The sequence below is a fragment of the Chiloscyllium plagiosum genome, unplaced genomic scaffold (genome assembly GCF_037043375.1).
Source record: "Chiloscyllium plagiosum isolate Xiang-an unplaced genomic scaffold, Cpla_swu_hap1 HiC_scaffold_4, whole genome shotgun sequence".
NCBI classification, from domain to species: Eukaryota; Metazoa; Chordata; class Chondrichthyes; order Orectolobiformes; family Hemiscylliidae; genus Chiloscyllium; species Chiloscyllium plagiosum.
Window position 1 is genome coordinate 107,526,218 of NW_028270142.1, and position 18,711 is coordinate 107,544,928.

General features: G+C 41.7%; 2 protein-coding genes across 5 annotated transcripts in view; one reads left to right on the plus strand and one right to left on the minus strand.

Moving 5' to 3' along the window:
- slc35d4 (solute carrier family 35 member D4) overlaps window positions 1-18,711 on the plus strand; it is a 178,172-nt gene that overhangs the window by 157,080 nt on the left and 2,381 nt on the right. The gene's annotated exons all lie outside the window — the stretch shown is intronic.
- The window catches only part of cables1 (Cdk5 and Abl enzyme substrate 1), a 170,248-nt gene that overhangs the window by 15,462 nt on the left and 136,075 nt on the right, over window positions 1-18,711 (minus strand). For both annotated transcript variants that reach the window (XM_087986561.1, XM_087986560.1), the window contains one exon: window positions 11,307-11,413. In XM_087986561.1, coding sequence (XP_087842687.1) covers window positions 11,307-11,413 — 107 coding nt within the window. The remainder of the gene's footprint in view (window positions 1-11,306; window positions 11,414-18,711) is intronic.

Here is an 18,711-nt window from a genome sequence, read left to right on the forward strand (position 1 = left end):
ATTTGAGAGTGTCTTACAGGTCTACAGCACAGAAAAAAGGGGCTCTTCAGCCCATGGAGACTGCACTAGTCAAAGGAACCAACCTAAATACTCTAACCTCATTTTCCAGCACTTGGCCCATAGCTTTGTATGGCTAGGCATCACAAGTGCAGATCTAAACACTTCTTAAAATGTTGAGTGTTTCTGCAACTATCATCCTTACAGACAGTGAGTTCCAGATTTCCACCATCCTCTGAAAGTTTTTCCTCACATCGCCTCTAAGCCTCCTGCCCATTACCTTTAGCCTATACCTCCTGGGCACTGATGTGTCCACCACAGGGAAAAGTTTCTTCCCATTTCCCTGATCTATGCCCCTCATAATTTGATACATCTCAGTGTCGCCTCAGTCTTCTCCACTCTAAGGAACACAACTCCAATCTATCCTCATAACTAAAACTCTCCAGCCTAGGCAACATCCCAGGAAATCTCTGCATCTTGTCCAGTGCAACCACACCCCTCCTATGAGGTAAATTCCAGAATTACACACAATACTCTAGCTGTGGCCTGACCAACGTTTTACACAGTTCCAGCATAAGCTTCCTGCTCTTAAACTCTCCCTATTTCCATCTTGAATGCGTCTGACTGTTCTTACATGGATTTACTTAAACGTATCTGCTCCCAGTCCACTCTGGCCAAATCATATCTGATCTTATTAAATCTGATTTTATCCTCCAGGTTAGAACTTTGATTTCAGGCTCATTCTTGTCAATATTCCATAACCTTCTTGAATCAAATAGAATTATGATCACAACTGAACAAAATACTTTACATACTGTTTTTAAAAGCTCTCCTGGCTGCATTTTAAGAATTCCACTCCCTCTAAACCTTTCACATCACGACTATCACAGTTAACGTTGGGGACACTGAAATCCCTTATTATCACTGCTCTATCACTTTGACATTTCTCTGAAATTTGCCTCCATATCTGCTCTTCTATTTCTCTGGGACTGTCAGGGGGCAGATTGTACACTGCCAGTGGGGTGATTGCTCCTCTTTGCTTTTTATATTGCACCCATATGTCTTCATTTGACAAGCCTTCTATGATATCATCCCTCCTTAATGCCATAACCGATTCCCTGATCAATATTTTGAACCAGCAACAGTGAAGGAACAGTGATACAGTTCTAAATCAGGGTGGCGTGGTTGGCGAATCATTCAGGTGTGATATTGCAGTGCACCTGCTGCCTTTAATCTTCACAGGTTTGGTAAATGCCTTCCAACAGCTTGTAGTACATCTTGTGGATGGCATACACTGCTACCACTGTGTATTCGCAGTGGAAAAAATGAATGTTTAAGCTGGTGGATTGGTGCCAATCAAGCAGGTTATGATGTACTGGATGATGTCAACCTTCTTGAGTGTTGGTGGAGTTGCACCCATCCAGGTAAATGGAGAGAATTCCATCACAATCTTGGCTTGTGCTTCTGTAGTTGTTGGATAGGTTTTGGGGAGTCACAGGGACACAGAATGTCCCGTCTCAGAACTGTTCTAGTGCCACGATACTGATATGCCTGGTCTACCTCAGTTACCCATCAATGATAACTCCTCAGGATATTGGCTGTCATTGAGTCACAGGTGATAATGCAATTGGAAGCCAAGGGTACTGTCCAATTAAGTAACACTGTGCCACTCATCAATCCAAGTCTGAATGATGTCCAGGTATTGCTGCCTCTAGATTTGTCCCTCTATCCCTTTTGTAAAGGTTTATTTTATCCTACTTTATATTATTTTTCTACAGGAGTCTCTGTAATCTCTATGTTCTTTTTACCAAAATGTGTTACATTGTCCTTGACCATTTAGAAGATCATTTGCACGTAACATGCCCATTCTGTAACTTTACCAATGTCTTTAACCACTTTGTCTCAGTTCTCCTTTCTAGTAATACACCTCAAATTTGGCACCAACTGCAGACTTTGAAATTGTATCACAGATTCACAAGTCAAAAGGAAAATAAAGAACTATGGTCCCAACACCACTTCCTATGGAGCACCACTTTCTGATATTTGTCAATCCAGCTCGCTAAACCTGGAACTTCTATAGTCGGCTTTTTGTTTTGTAGTCATAGAGATACACCGAATGGAAACAGACCCTTCAGTCCAACTCATCCATGCTGACCAGATTTTCTAAACTGATCTAGTCCCGTTTGTCAGCACTTGGCCCATATCCCTAGCAGAGCGCTTTAGGGAACATCTTTGGGACACCCGGATGAATCAACCACACCGCCCTGTGGCCCAACATTTCAACTCCCCCTCCCACTCTGCCGAGGACATGGAGGTCCTGGGCCACCTTCACCGCCGCTCCCTCACCACCCGATGCCTGGAGGAAGAACGCCTCATCTTCCGCCTCGGAACACTTCAACCCCAGGGCATCAATGTGGACTTCAACAGTTTCCTCATTTCCCTTTCCCCCACCTCACCCCAGTTCCAAACTTCCAGCTCAGCACTGTCCCCATGACTTGTCCTACCTGCCTCTCTTCTTTTCCACCTAATCCATTCCACCCTCCTCCCTGACCTATCACCTTCATCCCCTCCCCCACTCACCTATTGTACTCTATGCTACTTTCTCCCCAAACCCACCCTCCTCTCATTTATCTCTCCACCCTTCAGGCACTCTGCCTGTATTCCTGATGAAGGGCTTTTGCCTGAAACATCAATTTTACTGCTCCTTGGATGCTGCCTGAACTGCTGTGCTTTTCCAGCACCATTAATCCATATCCCTCTAAACCCTTCCTATTCATGCATCCATTCAGAAGCCTTTTAAATGCTGTACATATACCAGTCTCCACCACTTCCTCTGGCAGCTCATTTAATACACAGACCAACTTCTGCGTGAAATATTTGCCCCTTAGGCCCCATCTAAATCCTTCTCCTCTCACCTTAAACCTACATCCTCTGGTTTTTGACTCCCCTATCCTGGGGAAAAGACCTTGGCTCTTCACCATGTCCTTGTCCCTCATGATTTTATAAATCTCAATAAGGTCACCCCTCAACTTACGATGGTCCATGGCAAAAAGCCCCAGCCTATTCAGCCTCTACCTTTAGCTCAAACCCTCCAATCCGGCAACATCCAGAAAATCATTTCTGAACCCTTTCAGATTTAACAACATCCTTCCTATAGCAGGGAGACCAGAATTTAATACAGTATTTCAAAACTTGCCTCACTGTACAGCTGCAACACAATGTTCCAACTCCTATACTCAACGCAATAACCAATGAAGGCAAGTGTGCCAAATGTCGTCTTCACCACCTTGTGTATCCGTGACTCCACTTTCAAGGAACTATGCACCCCAAGTCGCTTTGTTCAGCAACACTCTCCAGGGCCCTACTATTAAATGTATAAGCCTGCCCTGATTTGCCTTACCAAAATACAGCACCTCATATTTATCTAAATTAAACTCCATCTGCCACTCCTCACCCCATTGGCCCATCTGATCAAGGTCCCACTTACTCTGACATAATCTTTTACACTGTCCACTACACCAGTAATTTTGGTATCATCTGCAAACTTCTTAACCATTCCCTCCTATATTCATATAAATGATTTGGACGTGAATGATGAAAACTGTGGACCCAGCACTGAACATTGTGGCACGTTGCTGGTCACAGGCCTGCAGTCCAAAAAATAAACCTCTACCATCACCCTCTGTCTCCTACCTTCAAGCTCATTTTGTATCCAATTGGCTAACTCTCCCTGGATTTTATGCAATCTCACTTTGCCAATCAGTCTACCATGTGAAACCTTGTTGAATGTCTTGCTAAAGCCCATTCAGACACTGAGGGCAGAGGGGTGGACAATCTTCTTTGTAACCCGTTCAAAAAAAAAACTCAATCATGTTACAGAGACTGATTTCCCAAGCACTTAGCCATGTTGAATATCCCTAATCAGTCCTCGCCTTTCCAATACATGTAGATCCTGTCCCTCAGAATCTCCTTCAATGACTTGCCCACTGGTGCACAGTTCCCTGGCTTTTCCTTACCACCTTTCTTAAATAATGGCAGTATGTTAGCCAGCCTCTAGTCTTCCAACACCTCACCTGATACAAATATCTCAGCAAGGCACCCAGTAACCTAGGGTGCACCTGATCAGGTCCCAGGAATTTGAGTCGAGAGGGTGGCGCTGGAAAAGCACAGGTCAGACAGCATCCAGGGAGCAGGAGAATCGACGTTTCAGGCAAAAGCTGAAGGGCTTTTGCCCAAAATGTTGATTCTCCTGATCTGCTGTGCTTTTCCAGCGCCACACTCACGACTCTAATCTCCAGCATCTGCAGTCCTCACTTTCTCCTAGGTCCCAGGAATTTGTCCACCTTTATGCATTATAAGCATTCCAGCACCTCTTCCTCTATAATATGGGCATTTTTCAAAACATTACTATTTATTATCTGAAGTTCCTTAGCTTCCATGTCTATCTCTACAGTAAATACTGACATGAAATATTTGTTTAGTATCTCACCCATCTCTTGTGGTTCCACATGTAAGTAGCCTTGTTAATCTTTAAGGGACCCTGTTCTCTCCCTAGTTACTCTTTTGTCCTTAATGTATTCATAGAATCTCTTTGGATTCTCCTTAATCCGCTCTGCCAAAGCTATTATTTATTCTGTTATGTAACTCTCTTAAATCAAGGCCACTCAAAACCAGTCCACGCTTTGATATGCAGTATTGAGTCCCACCATTATTTAGACTTCCTTAATATTTTGATTTTGAAAAACTTGCACACTAAATGATCAAGTGATTGGGAGCACACATAATGAATTGGTCTATGCTGAACAACAATAAAAATCAAGTTCTTTCTCTCAGCTTATGTTGTTTGGCCAAGCTAATGTTATGAAGTTGAAGGCATGTACTGTCCCTTTAAGAGAGACTGAATGTTGTTCTGACCCAAGAGCTTACAAGTCCCTGGCATATGACTAGCCAGCATTTTCAGAGTGTGCTGGAAATTGAAAATATGTAAAGTTTGCTGTGAAATAGGTACCGGAATTGGTTGCTGTTTTGACAACAATTCGAATTTAACCAGTTTAAATTATGCCTCATGATACTAAAACCTAATCGAGTTTGAATTTATTGTTTAACTAATATTGAATCAATAAGACAATCCAATGTTGGGGTTACAAAAAAGGCAGGCAGTTGCAAAGTCAGAAAGAGCAACCGCCATTGAGAGTATAACTGCCTTTCAAAAACACTATCAAGGATACTTTTTCATCTGAAACATCTTCACAGTAGAAAGAAAGACGACGACCCAAGGAGATCTACAGTTGAAAGAAGATGGACACCGAAGACAACAGCCGTTGTATGGTTTTGAAATTAAGTTGATGTAATTTTTAATAAGTGTTTTATTGGAACAGCATATTGTTATAGTGTTGGAGGCAGATAGCAAGCACTTAAGAGAAAGGGATGGCTTAGAGTTATGAATACTTGTTGTTTAATGCTCACTTTTAGAGTTAAAGAAGAAATTGATATTTTTTCTTTAAATAGTGGAACTTGGGAGTTCTCGGTCATTCTTATTTTAACAGATTACAAGGCGAGGTGAGCTTTTGAGTGTATTTGGTTTAATTAACAGAGAGATTCACTGCTGTGTCATAACACAAAATTGCCCGTTGTGCCCAGGGACTTGTAGGTGCAACGCATTAGCTATGGGAAATGCAGGGTTACAGATTTAGGATGAGGGGGTGAGTATGGATGGCACACTCCTCGGACAGTTGGTGTTGTCTCGATGGGCCAAATGGACTGCTTCCACACTGTAGGGATTGTATGATTCCAAATGACAGGAAGATAATAACAAAGTGGAAGCAAATTATAAAGGTTATGGCTGAGAAAGCTAGTTGAATAAATCAGTCACTGGTGTTTCTCCTGGTGTTCTTCTGATCAGCTACTGTCAATTTGGAAACTTCTGGCAAATGTTCTCAAAAATCATGCAAATGAAGTTTCCAACACGGGCATGGCTCCCAATCAGGAGAACGTGATTGAAATAAAATTCCTAGCATTTCCACATATGTCTACTGAAGATATAACATGAAAGTGCAACTACCAGTCAGTAGGGGAGGACGAGAACAAAATATATATGTATATAAGCACGCACACTATGAACCATACCACTCCTCTCATCTGATTAAGAGGAGTTATTAGAGGCATAAAGTTATGGCTGTAAATTTCTGAAAGCACACAGCATTTTGGACAGATGCAGCGAGATACGTACTTTTTATTTATGTATTGCTGCAGTAAACTAAGCCCAATTGATTCACAGCACATCAAAATTTAACACCAAAACATTGATGGCTCTGGAGAAGTTAAATCAATGAACAAGTCAATATTTGTTTGTTTGTTTCAGCTTTGGGTGAAAGTGGCAGCAATGATTTATCCACGTTTTATACGGATTAAAAAATACCCCCAGTATGGCTTCTGGAGCTTGACATATTGGGCATTTTCAAATCCTTTTGCTGTTACTTTTGCCTTCTAAGAAAAAAATTCCCAAGTCACCACAGACTGGAGACAACACTGGCATGTAACAAAATGTGCCAAATGCATCAGATGGCATGTGCTGTGGAGAGTCATCAATTTTGGGCCTTAAACAAGGGAATCTGACCCAACATACATTTGGCAAAGAAAAGAAAAGCCTGAGATTTGGATTCAAGACCATCTGGTCAGGAAAGCAGCTTATAATCAGCAAGAGCCAATCACCCAGTGCCAGTAAGATTTTATTTTATATTGTGCAGGTTGGTACCATCTGCATTTCAAATCACCTAATGTGGTTGAAAGATTTGAATGTGCTCTTCTATGACAGTGGCCAGTGTGTTTACATTAAGTCAACTGATGAGTGATTTTTTAACAAGGAAACACTAGTACGGTACAAAAGGCACTGAGAGTTAAATCTGTCTGTATAGACGGTTGTGTACCAGTAGAATCTTTTATACACAAGACAATGAGACCTGGTGATCAAATGTACCCGCCTGCTCTGTCAGCCATTTGCTCTGCCTCCCAAGTTGAACTTTACATAATTAACCTTGCAAGGGAGTAGGAAGCAACACTTTTGAAATGCAGCACAATGGGAAAATTAGTTTTGTTAAATAACTGTACGAGTCTGTCTGCAAATATACACAATAAATTAATTGGATCATTTTAAGAATTGCAACTATTTTGTTGTCAAGGATAAGCTTTTTGTTTGCTAAGACTGGTTCTTCAAGCTGTCTCAGGTGAGATGCAGCACATCAGACTTTTCCTTTCTGCCATCACAACAATGTGCGAGCATTGACAGTTTTACCATGAATGGTGCTGCTAATGTTGTACGTTTGACATGAGGGAATGAAGCTGAGACCCTGAAGTGCTGGCTAGTCACTCAACGTGCTCCTGCCGGATTCTCACTGCTTTCTCAATGACGTTAATGAGGGCATAAAATGCAAACAAACCTAAGTATTGTCATTGTCAGGTATACTTTGATATTCAGATTGAGTAGCTACTGTGGCAAGATGAAAAGACTTGAATTGACAATTGAAAGCTAAACAATGATGAATCACATAGGGCCATATAGAGAGGTATCACATCACTTGGGCTGCCAGATTTCCACATGCTTTTTTTTAAAGCAGAGAATAATCACATTGAAACAAAACTCACAATGTACGCTTTAATGGAGCAAATCTCTTGTAGATAATACATCAAGATTCCCAAGATGCCTATCAAACATCTGAATGAACGACAGTAGGCCATTTGGCCCCTCAAGCCCGACTGCCATTTGTGAACGATCTGATTGTGACCCCAACTCAAATTTCCAGTTCACGCCTTGCACCCTGCGAGTTCCTCTTCAATCAAGAATCTTCAACTCAGCCCTCAAGATACTCAAAACTATGCTCCATTGCTCTCTAGAGAAGAGAATTCTACACAGCGGTTCCTCATGGAAAAAAAAGTTCACATCCCAATAGGAGATTCCTCCTTTTTAAACTGTGTCCCCTGCTTCTACTCTCACAAGGAGAAACAACCTTTCAAACATTCATCCTGTCACATCCCCATCAGAAACTTACTTGATATTTATGGCTCAAATTGGTGCCTATCGAGATCTAGTGACTGATGATGAGTTAGATGGAGTTTACAAAGCCCTGAGAAATTATGCACTCACCACCCATGGTTTTCTAACTCTAACAAACAAGGAAATTTTAGGTAAAAACAATGATTGCAGATGCTGGAAACCAGAGTCTAGATTAGAGTGGTGCTGGAAAAGCACAGCAGTTCAGGCAGCATCAGAGGAGCAGAAAAATCGACATTTCGGGCAAAAGCCCTTCATCAGGAATAGAGCCCAAGGGAAGTTTAGCCCAAGTCTTCCCTATGAGTAGGGTTTCTTGTGGTCAAGTTGGAGAAAGAAACTTGCTGTTATGATCTCCCACAGTGGTCAGCAATAGTCAAGTGTCTGAGAACTGACCATTGGGGTGGGGGAGCAGGCAGTGGAGTGCAGTGTGGCTTGATGCCAGAAGACTGAGTGTGAAATAAAACAGAATTCCAATTCTCTCCCAGCAGTCACTGGCTGGGCAGTGAAACCAACCTCGTTTTGAGGGCTCAGTCAATCCTCAAAAACAGACACAATAATTTCAATTCCTGGCTGCAAAGGGTGCTGGTGATGATTGAACAACAATCCATCTAGTCTACTGTACATGACCTGGAAAAGTACGCCAGTGAATGAGCAATAACTTTGCAACACTCTGTTACGCCTGTAAAGAGTTTGGTTTGATCATTTACTTCAGGAAGATGGATATCATAGTCCAGGACTTTGCAATACTGCCATATATCAGACTGGAGGTGGTGAGCCAGGAGGTTACAGCTTCCTATCTAAGCTCCACTATTGCAAGCAATCCACAACTTGATGCTGAAATCAATTAGCTGTTATGTCCACGCTGAGTAACAGAGTGTGGAACAACAGCAACCTGACCGAGAGTGATCAAACAACAAACCTACCAAGTCTGTGTCCTCAAAGCACTCCTCAAAAATACTGAGCCCGTTCAGTATCATAGAAGTGTTACGGCACCGAATATCTTCTTGAATGCCTTAACTGAGCTCCCTGGGACTATACTCGCTAGAATTTAGAAGAATGAGAGGGGATCTTATGGAAACATATAAAATTATGGAAGAGATAAATAAGATAGAGGCTGGCAAGTTGTTTCTGCTGGTGAGTGAGACTAGGACTAAAGGACATGGCCTGAAGATTAGTGGGGAGTAAATTTAGGACAGAGCTGAGGAGGAATTGCTTTTCTCAGAGAATAGCGAATCTGTGGAATTCTCTGCCCAAGGAAGGAGTTGAGGCAGCTTCATTAAATATATTCAAGACATAGTTGGGTCTTGAATGGGTTTTTGCATGGTAGGGGAATTAAGGGTTATTGGGATAACGCATGAGGAGGAGCTGAGATGATGGATAGATCAGCCATGATCTTAATTAATGAATATTCCTCCTGCTCCTCGACTGCTGCCTGACCTGCTGTGCTTTTCCAGCCCTACACTCTTGACACCTTTGAAGCAAGTGGGGACTTGAAACTCTCCTGGTTCCAGGGTAGGGGACACCATCATTACACCATAAGAATCCATCTCATAGCACATTTTATTACAGCAGCTTCTAACCTATCAACCACTTGACAGGAAATATGACACATATCTGAGGCAAGTAGGACTTGATCTGGATCTTCTGGCTCAGAAATGGGGACACTACCACTGCACCACAAGAGCCTTTACCTTTACAGTTATTGATATTTTCTAATCAACCTGTCCAGAGATATTACTACACACCATTGGAGCAGGTAGGACTTGAACCCAGCTTCCTGGCTCAGAGGGAGGGACATTATCACTCTGCAATAAGAACCTTTTCATAAAATACAAGGTCCAATGAGCATTTATTCTACTCTTGTTCAAGTCTGAAACTCTGCTGATTTACCCTTAAAGGATCTTGTATTTTGAACACCGACAAGGAGAGATCAGCCGCCTTTACATTACTGAGGCATTTTCTCTGAACCATCTGGTAAACAAGTCGAGAATGTTTAAACACTTTGTAAGGTGGCATGAACATTTTGTCCACATCTCAACATGACGGAAGCTGCCCATAAGCAAGATATCCAGACTATGGCAATGAAATTCCTGACTGTTATCAAACCCTTTGGTCTCCCAATCTGTTTTCCCAAGATGCAGGCAATGCTTTCATCAGCACCAGATGAAACAACTAATGGCATAAATCTTAAAGGTGGTGTGCTCTTTGGGGATGTCATGAGTGAAGATATTAATGCAAACGTCAAGAGGTTAGAGATCACATTCCAGAAAATACATATTAGATGGACAGGCCATGTCTTCCACATGAATAACTATAGAATCTCCCATGCAAATCTGCCACAGGGAAATATCTCAGGGGAAGTTAAGGTCAGTACAGGCGAAACAAAACAAGCTTTAAAAAATGCTTTACAAACTTCTGCAATGCAGACCCATTCTCTTGAGAAAATGCAACATTCAGCCCTGCCCATGTAAAGGCAATCACTGAGACCAGCCATTCGCAAGAATCATCTCCACCGACTGCCCAGCAACCAAAGTACTCAGAGGAAAGCTGGAAGTGGGTCAGCTATAAAAGCTCCCAGTACCACAAACATGAACTGCCAGTTTTGTGGATGGTTACCCAACGTCACATTGAACTAATCAGAAATGTGGGATTCACAGAAAATGAAAAACAAACACAGCTTCGACATAAACAATGAAGGGATTACCACAAAGGGAAAGTCAAAGGGCTTCAAGCTGCAGTCACTGCAGAACAGATGCACTTAATCCAAATTTATTCCATAAAGCCCTCTGCCCTGACTTGGGCCACATAATAGATTTCCTGAACAGTCAAAGTTCAGGGGATGGCAGCAGAGTGGCTATTTTAGTGGGGTATTCGTTCAGAAGACTTACAGACCTAGAGACAAGTGTTCACATTCACACCTTCACAACTGGGGAATTTCAATTCACTTAATTGCATAGGTCAGCAATTAAAAATGAGCACCAACGCTGACCATGTAACTACCAGATTGTCACCAAACACCCATATGGTTCATCAATGACCTTTCGAGACAGAAATCTGTCATTACTCAGTCTGGCTTACATGTGATCCAAGCAACGTACTTGACTTTTAATTGTCCTCCGAAATGCTGTGGCAAGGTTGTGTGTTGTTGGTTCACCACCAGTTTTCTCAAAGCGCAATTGAAGTGGTCAATACATGTGACTTTCCATCAGCATCTACATTCCATGAATGAATATAGAAATTCACAGCTACTCTATTTTCTTACCTTCTTATCTTACTGAGGGTCAACTTAATATGGGGAAACTTTTCTCGGAAGGTTTCATTCATGTCCTTTTTCAGATCGGATGGCTTGACATATTCAATCACTGTGGTCTACAGAGAAAAAAAAACACTGGCTTAGTAATTTACAGAGGCACAGTTATTCTTTAACTTCTGATGAAAGATATATATTAAAAATCTTAACCTGTGTTTCCCCTGAGAGTGCTGATTGACCTTTCATGTATTTTCCCCATTTCTTATTTAATCCATTTTGTATCTTCTCTATTTGATACCTCAAGCCACTAACACAAAATGGCTTGATTTTAAAACAACAGCAAAGCACTGCAGATGTCAGAACTCTGAAATAAATTCAAATAAACACTTGGAAAGCTAGCTTCTGTGGACAGAAAGAGACAATGTTTCATATCAATAATATTTCAACAGAACAGAAGAGAAACAGATTTAAGTACTTTTTTTTTAAAACATCTGCAGAAGGGAAAAGGAAAAGCAAAGTGGAAGTCTCTGACAGAATGAAGGCCAAAGAAGATTAGATAATAAAACATTTTGTTATGCAACAGATAAAGAGTGGTAATGGATATAGTGAAGAAGCAGAGGGTTATGCTGAAAGGTGTTGGGAATAAAAAACATATGAATGCCACATGAAGGGTTAACAAGAAAGACAATGATCAACCCAGCAAAACAAATGGGAATAAACCAATGTGAAGCCAGGGGTCCGGATGTACAGGCATTGAATTCAACGTTGAGACCAGAAGGCTGTAGGCTGCCCAAGTCAAAAGATGAGGCGCTGCTCCTCAAGCTGATGTGTGCTTGGTTGTGCACCATGGTCAGAATGGTCAGTATGGGAGCAACAGAGAGAACTAAAGTGATAATCAACCAGAAGCTTGGGTTCTCTGTTTGCAGTTTGAAGGGAGTTGTTCCGCAAAGCACTCACTCACTTTACATTTAGCCTCCCCATGTTGCAGAATCCATACTGTGAGCAGGAAATACAGTAAACTGAGTCAATAGTAGTACAACCAAATCGCTATCACGTGGACGAAGTGCTTGGAATTGTGTCACCCTGTGTAAGCAGGTACAGATTGGTCCCACTTATGGCAGTCAACTCTTAATATGAAAATCAGCATCCTGAATTATAATTCTGATGGACAATTGGACAGAACGGGCACTGTCTATAATCAGAGCTGAAAATATGTTGCTGGAAAAGCGCAGCAGGTCAGGCAGCATCCAAGGAACAGGAGAATCGACGTTTCGGGCATAAGCCCTTCTTCAGGAAATCCTGCATCTGCAGTGCTCACTTTCTCCACTGTCTATAATCAACCTAGTTTCACCAAGCTGGTCTGCTATTTTACTTGTTCAGCGCTTTCAGGGTTTTGGTCCAAACAAAACCTCGTAACTCCCCAATGTGCTCCTTGTAACTGAGATAAGGAGAAAGCTCTTTACGCAGACAGTGGGGAACCTCTGGAATTCTCTGCTCCAGAAAGCGCTTGAGGTCAAATCACTGAATTCCTTCAAGGAGGAGTTGGAGCTCTTAGGGCTAATGGTATCAAAGGACATGAGTCAAAAGCAAGAACACGGTATTGAGTTAGATCAGTCATGACACATTGAATGGCGAAGCAGGCTCAAAGGACCATGTAGTCTACTCCTGTTCCTTTTTCTATCTTTCTCTGTTTCTAACTCTATAGACAAGACTATTGTATGATACTTTATACTGGCTTCTGGATATTCGTATACATCACATCACCTACACTACCCTGATCAACCATGTTAAAAATCACACAACACCAGGTTATAGTCCAACAGGTTTAATTGGAAGCACACTAGCTTTTGGAGCGACGCTCCTTCATCAGGCGGTAGTGGAGGGCTCAATCCTAACACAGAATTCACCCCACAAAATATATGTTAGCATGCGGGTCTTTGTCTGTCTGTGTGTGTGCGCGCCTGTCTGGGTTGGGGGTTGTGAGTGTGAGAAAGTGTGTGTGTGTCTGTGTGTGTGTGTGTGTGTGGTGAGTGCAGAGTGCCTTCAGTCTGTGAGGGGGTGCATGTGTGAGTGTGGGTGTCTGTAAGGGTGTGCGTGGGTGTCTGTGTGTGTCTGTGTCTGTGTGTGTCTGTGTGTGTCTGTGTGTGTCTGTGTCTGTGTGTGTCTGTGTGTGTCTGTGTGTGTCTGTGTGTCTGTGTGTGTGTGTCTGTGTGTGTGTGTGTCTGTGTGTGTCTGTGTCTGTGTGTGTCTGTGTGTCTGTGTGTGTGTGTGTCTGTGTCTGTGTCTGTGTCTGTGTCTGTGTCTGTGTCTGTGTGTCTGTGTGTCTGTGTGTCTGTGTGTGTGTGTGTGTATAGTGCAATGGTGGTCACCTGTAATGTGACATGATCCCAAGGTCCCGGTACTGAACTTAGCTATCAGCCTCTACTCGGCCACTTTTCTCTGCTGCCTGTACAGTCCTATACACACATACACACAGACACCCACACACACCCTTACAGACACACACACTCCCACATGCACCCCCTCACAGACTTAAGACATTCTGCACTCTCAACCCCCAACCCAGACAGACACACACACACACATATTTTGTGGGGTGAATTTGTACTTGCAGGGTTACATAGTACTTTGCTCAAAAACTGCATGCATTCATGTAGAACACTGAGCTCAAAAACTGCATGAATTTATGTAAAACTCCGTTATCTCACTTTTTAGATTAGAATCAATCTAAACATCATGGTATAGACAGAAAACACAGGGGGCTAACACCTTCAACATATTGTCTCGCTATCACCATTGTTAACAGCTAACCAGAGAATGCAACTTTTTAAAAAAAAAGGTTTTGTGATTTACACATGAAAGAAGTGAAACTATCACTGTATTCTAACAGATGAAAGGCTTAACAGACAATCAATTTTTCAAAGCATAATTTCAGTTGCATCACACTAAATTTTTGCTGTAAATTCTGTGTGTTAGGATTGAGCCCTCCACTACCACCTGATGAAGGAGCGTCGCTCCGAAAGCTAGTGTGCTTCCAATTAAATCTGTTGGACTGTAACCTGGTGTTGTGTGATTTTTAACTTTGTACACCCCAGTCCAACACCAGCATCTCCAAATCCTGATCAACCATGGCTGTTATAAAGGAACCCTATCTTAGTCAAACACAATTTATCTTAAACAAATTTGTGGTTTTATTTAATCCATATTTGCCGAGGTGACTTTTAAATTTTCTCCAAGATTGCCATTATAAAAAAAATTCCAAAAATAACTTAGGGAACTAGACAGATAATTAGCAAGCAGGCCTCATACCTGGCATTCACCAGATTACTCCCAGTGACATGTTCATGTTCCATAGATCATGGTGTGTGGAACTCCCTTCATAAGTCACTTCGTTTACTGCTGCTTTCCAACAGCCTCCCCTATTACCTTAGCCTCAAGCTCCCTCTCTCGATTCCTTTGTTCCCTGTGCAGCGTTTCACCACTTCCTCACCTTGAGATGCATACAAGAAGTACAAAACAAGTGGTATTGCTGTTCTGTTCCTTTAATGGCCTTGGGACCTTCCTCTCAGCAAACCTATTCATTTCACTCTGAAATTAAATCAAAAACACTACAACGAAGAGGGCTTGACTGTCTGAGACAGGACAATGAGGATCCTTCTTTGACCTGACTTAATAACATTTTCACAACTGATGCAACGAAACAGCTTGAAAAGGATGTATTTTAGATTTTCATGTTTCAATTTAAAAAAAGGATATCTGAGTCTTTTCAGTTGTTTGTCTGAGCCACATCTAGAAAAAATTCAATAAATCAATCTGCAGTTGAAGAAATACAGCTTTGATAAAATTATTTTAATGGACTGTAACTGCTTGATACTTTTTTATTTTAGTGTGTAAATGTTTCAATGGTAAACCTCTTAAAATACTGGAACAGAACACTACTAAGACAAATCCAAACTCTATCATGGATGGATAGTTACACAATTAAAATAATCACCTCAAAATTGTGATTTTAAGAAAAATCATTATTTGGTTAGCTTCTATTAAAAATGTCCTTGTGAAGAAAGAGATCTGCTGCAAAGTACTGACTGCAGTGATACAGGATGTGCAATAGACAGGGGAGCTGGGAGGGTGTGAGTGTAGTTGACTGGAAGATTATAATGAAATGTTGGGAATGTGAGAGACAATGACTGACAGGGTAGTGAAAGGAATCAAAATTATAGGGAGCCAAATATAGCTATTACCTGAGGAATTGTTCAGAGCATCACAGAATGTGATGGAAATTAAGGGACAGTTTGGCTGCATTCAATTAGTTGGTGAGCATTATAAGGTGATGACATTGTAATGGTATCAAATGATCTGTAGTGTGGTACCAGAGGCAGAACACAAAGTCCATGAGTTTACTTCTGCATTTCTCTTAAGTTCTCAGCCTTCAAATAGCTATGAATTGGAGCTGGTAAGCTGAAACAAGACACCCCATTTGTGGAAAGTTGCCTGATCACAACTGGGAAATTTAGCTGAGGGAGGTCACCATGTTTATTCTTCCAAGGAGAGATGTGACTCCAAGTTTGCAGTGCCTTTTTTGTAAATGGTCTTGATTCTTATTGTCTCCATGACCCGACTCCTGCAGTAGTGGAACAAGTCACAAAATGGTATCCTGTGTGACAATGACAGGAGTAGTCTCCTGGTCCTGTCATCTTGAACAGGGTTGACCACACTAACCTCCTCCAACTGGATGGGATCATTCTTACCTGTTTCTGGTTTTATTGATGCAGTAAATTGAGAAAATCATGGCTTCCCTTCTGACTCTTGCGATGCTCCTTTCTAAGCACTGTGGGCCATTAGCAATACAATTATATTCGATTACAATGTGCAATCCCAGCATATCCCCACACTGCCATCAAGCCAGGAGATCAACCTTAGTTCAATGAAGAGTGTAAAAGCGTACGCCAGGAGGAGCACAAAACATGCCCAAAAATGAGCTGTCAACCTAGTGTAACTACAACACAGGGCTACTTCATGCTAAACAGCACAGGTAGCTCGTGATCGGCAGAGATAATCAATCACACAATCAGTAGATCACATCCAGTCACAAATTAAATTATTAACTGAAGGAGGAAGTTCCACAAATATCCTTTTCTGCAATGATAGGAGATCCCAGCACATCAGTGCAAAAGACGAGGCTGAAGCCTCTGCAATCACCTTCAGTCAGAAGAAGTGCTGACTAATCATCCTGAACTACCTGGATAGCAGTCATTAACCAACTGCTAACCTCATCACAGCCTTGGTCCAAACATGGAAAAAAAAGAGCTGAACTCAAAATGTGAGGTTAAGTGTGATATCACAGGCAACACTCAACTGGACACGGCATTGAGAATCCCTGACAAAACTTTACACAATGGGTTTTCAAGGAAGACCTCTTACTGGTAATACCTAGCATAAATGAGGATGGTTAGGAACATAGAAGCCATTCAGTTTCTCGAGCCTGTTCGAGATCACAGCTGATCATCTACCTCAATGCTATATTCATATAATAGCCCCATATTCCTTTACACCATTAGGAACTAAAGATCTGTAATCTCTCTCAAACTTACTTAATGGCTGAACTCGCACAACCCTGAGTGAAGAAATTATTCATCTCAGTTCCAAAGGGCTTGCCTTTTATTTGGAGACTGGGTCCCCTGGTTCTGGATCACAAAATTAAGGGAAAAGTTCTTTCTTCATCGACTCTGTCAACTCCATTTTGAAAATTCAGTGAAATCACATCTCATTCTTCTGAACTCCAGAGAATAAAAGGTGCAATCTCTCCACAAGACAGTCTCACCATCGCAGGTAATTAATCTGATAAACCTTGACTGCACTTCCTCAATGGGAACTATATCCTTCCTTAGACATGGGGATCAAAACTTCACACAACATTCTTGGTGGGGTCTCACTAACATTCAACATGATTGGAGGAAGCAGTCTTTGTTGCAGACTCAAATCCTCTTGTGCTAAATGTGAACATACCACTTGCATGCTAGCTTTCCGTGACTCATGAACAAGGACACCTCGGTCCCTTTGGACATTGTCGAGCCCCTCACCATTTGAAAAATATTTTGCGACTTTGTTCCTCCCATGAAACTGCATAATCTCACATTTACCCACATTATATTTTTCTTGGTCAATCACTAAGCCAGACTAAATCTTCTTTGAACTTTTCTCACGATCAAGACTTCCAATAATATTGCATCATCTGAAAATTTGGAAATATTACAATTGGCCCCCACACCCAAATCATTGATATAGATTGTAAATAGTGGGTTTCCAAGCACTGATCCTTGTAGAACTCCACTGGTCACAGCATTCCATACTGAGAGTGACCTACTTACTCAGAGAAGATTTACCAGGATGCTTCCTGGACTGGAGGGCATGTCTTATGAAGAAAGGTTGAGGGAGCTAGGGCGTTCCTCATTGGAGCGAAGAAGGATGAGAGGTGACTTGATAGAGGTGTACAGGTGTTGAGAGGCATAGATAGAGTGGATAGCCAGAGACTTCTTCCCATGGCAGAAATGTCTATCACGAGGGGGCATAATTTTAAGGTAATTGGAGAAAGATTTAGGGGAGATGTCAGAGGTAGGTTATTTACTTAGAGAATGGTAGGTGAGTGGAACGCACTACCAGCAGTGGTAGTAGAGTCAGACTCATTAGGGGCATGTAAGCAATTCTTGGATAGGCACATGGAAGATAGCATAATGAAGGATAGGGTAGGATAACAGGCTGGCACAACATTGAGGGCTGAAGGGTCTGTACTGGTCTATGTTCTATTCTCTATGCTTCCTGCCTGTTAACCAATCCGAAGACCATGTTAATATATTCTCCTCAATCCTATCCGCTTTAATTTGTTTACTAACCTCCTATGTAAGACTATATCAAACGTTTTCTGAAAATTGAAGTACCACACCAGTCGATTCAAACCCAATGGGCTGAAGGGCCTCTTTAGTACAGTATGGTTATAGGACTATGGTCATCCACTGTGTCACCCTTATCAAACCTGCAAGGAACACCCTCTAAAAACTTGCAGGTTTGTCAAACGTGATTTCTACTTCACAAGTCTTGATTCTGTCCTGTCAAACAGTTATTTTCTATATATCCACTGCTTACAACCTTTAAAATAGATTCTAGCACCTTCCCTACCACTGCCATCAGGCTGACATTCGGTTTCTCTCTCCCTCTTTTCTTAAGCACTTCTAACAGTTGTTACCTTCCAAACTACAGATATTGTTGCAACATTACCAAAAGTCTAAAAAATGATCACTACGGCATCCACTATCGCTGTGGCCATCATGAGAAACATTGGGTCCTGTAGAAACATCAATGTTTGGTTCCATTAGTTTCTTGAATACTATTTTATTTTTATTAATTTCTTTAAGTTTCACAC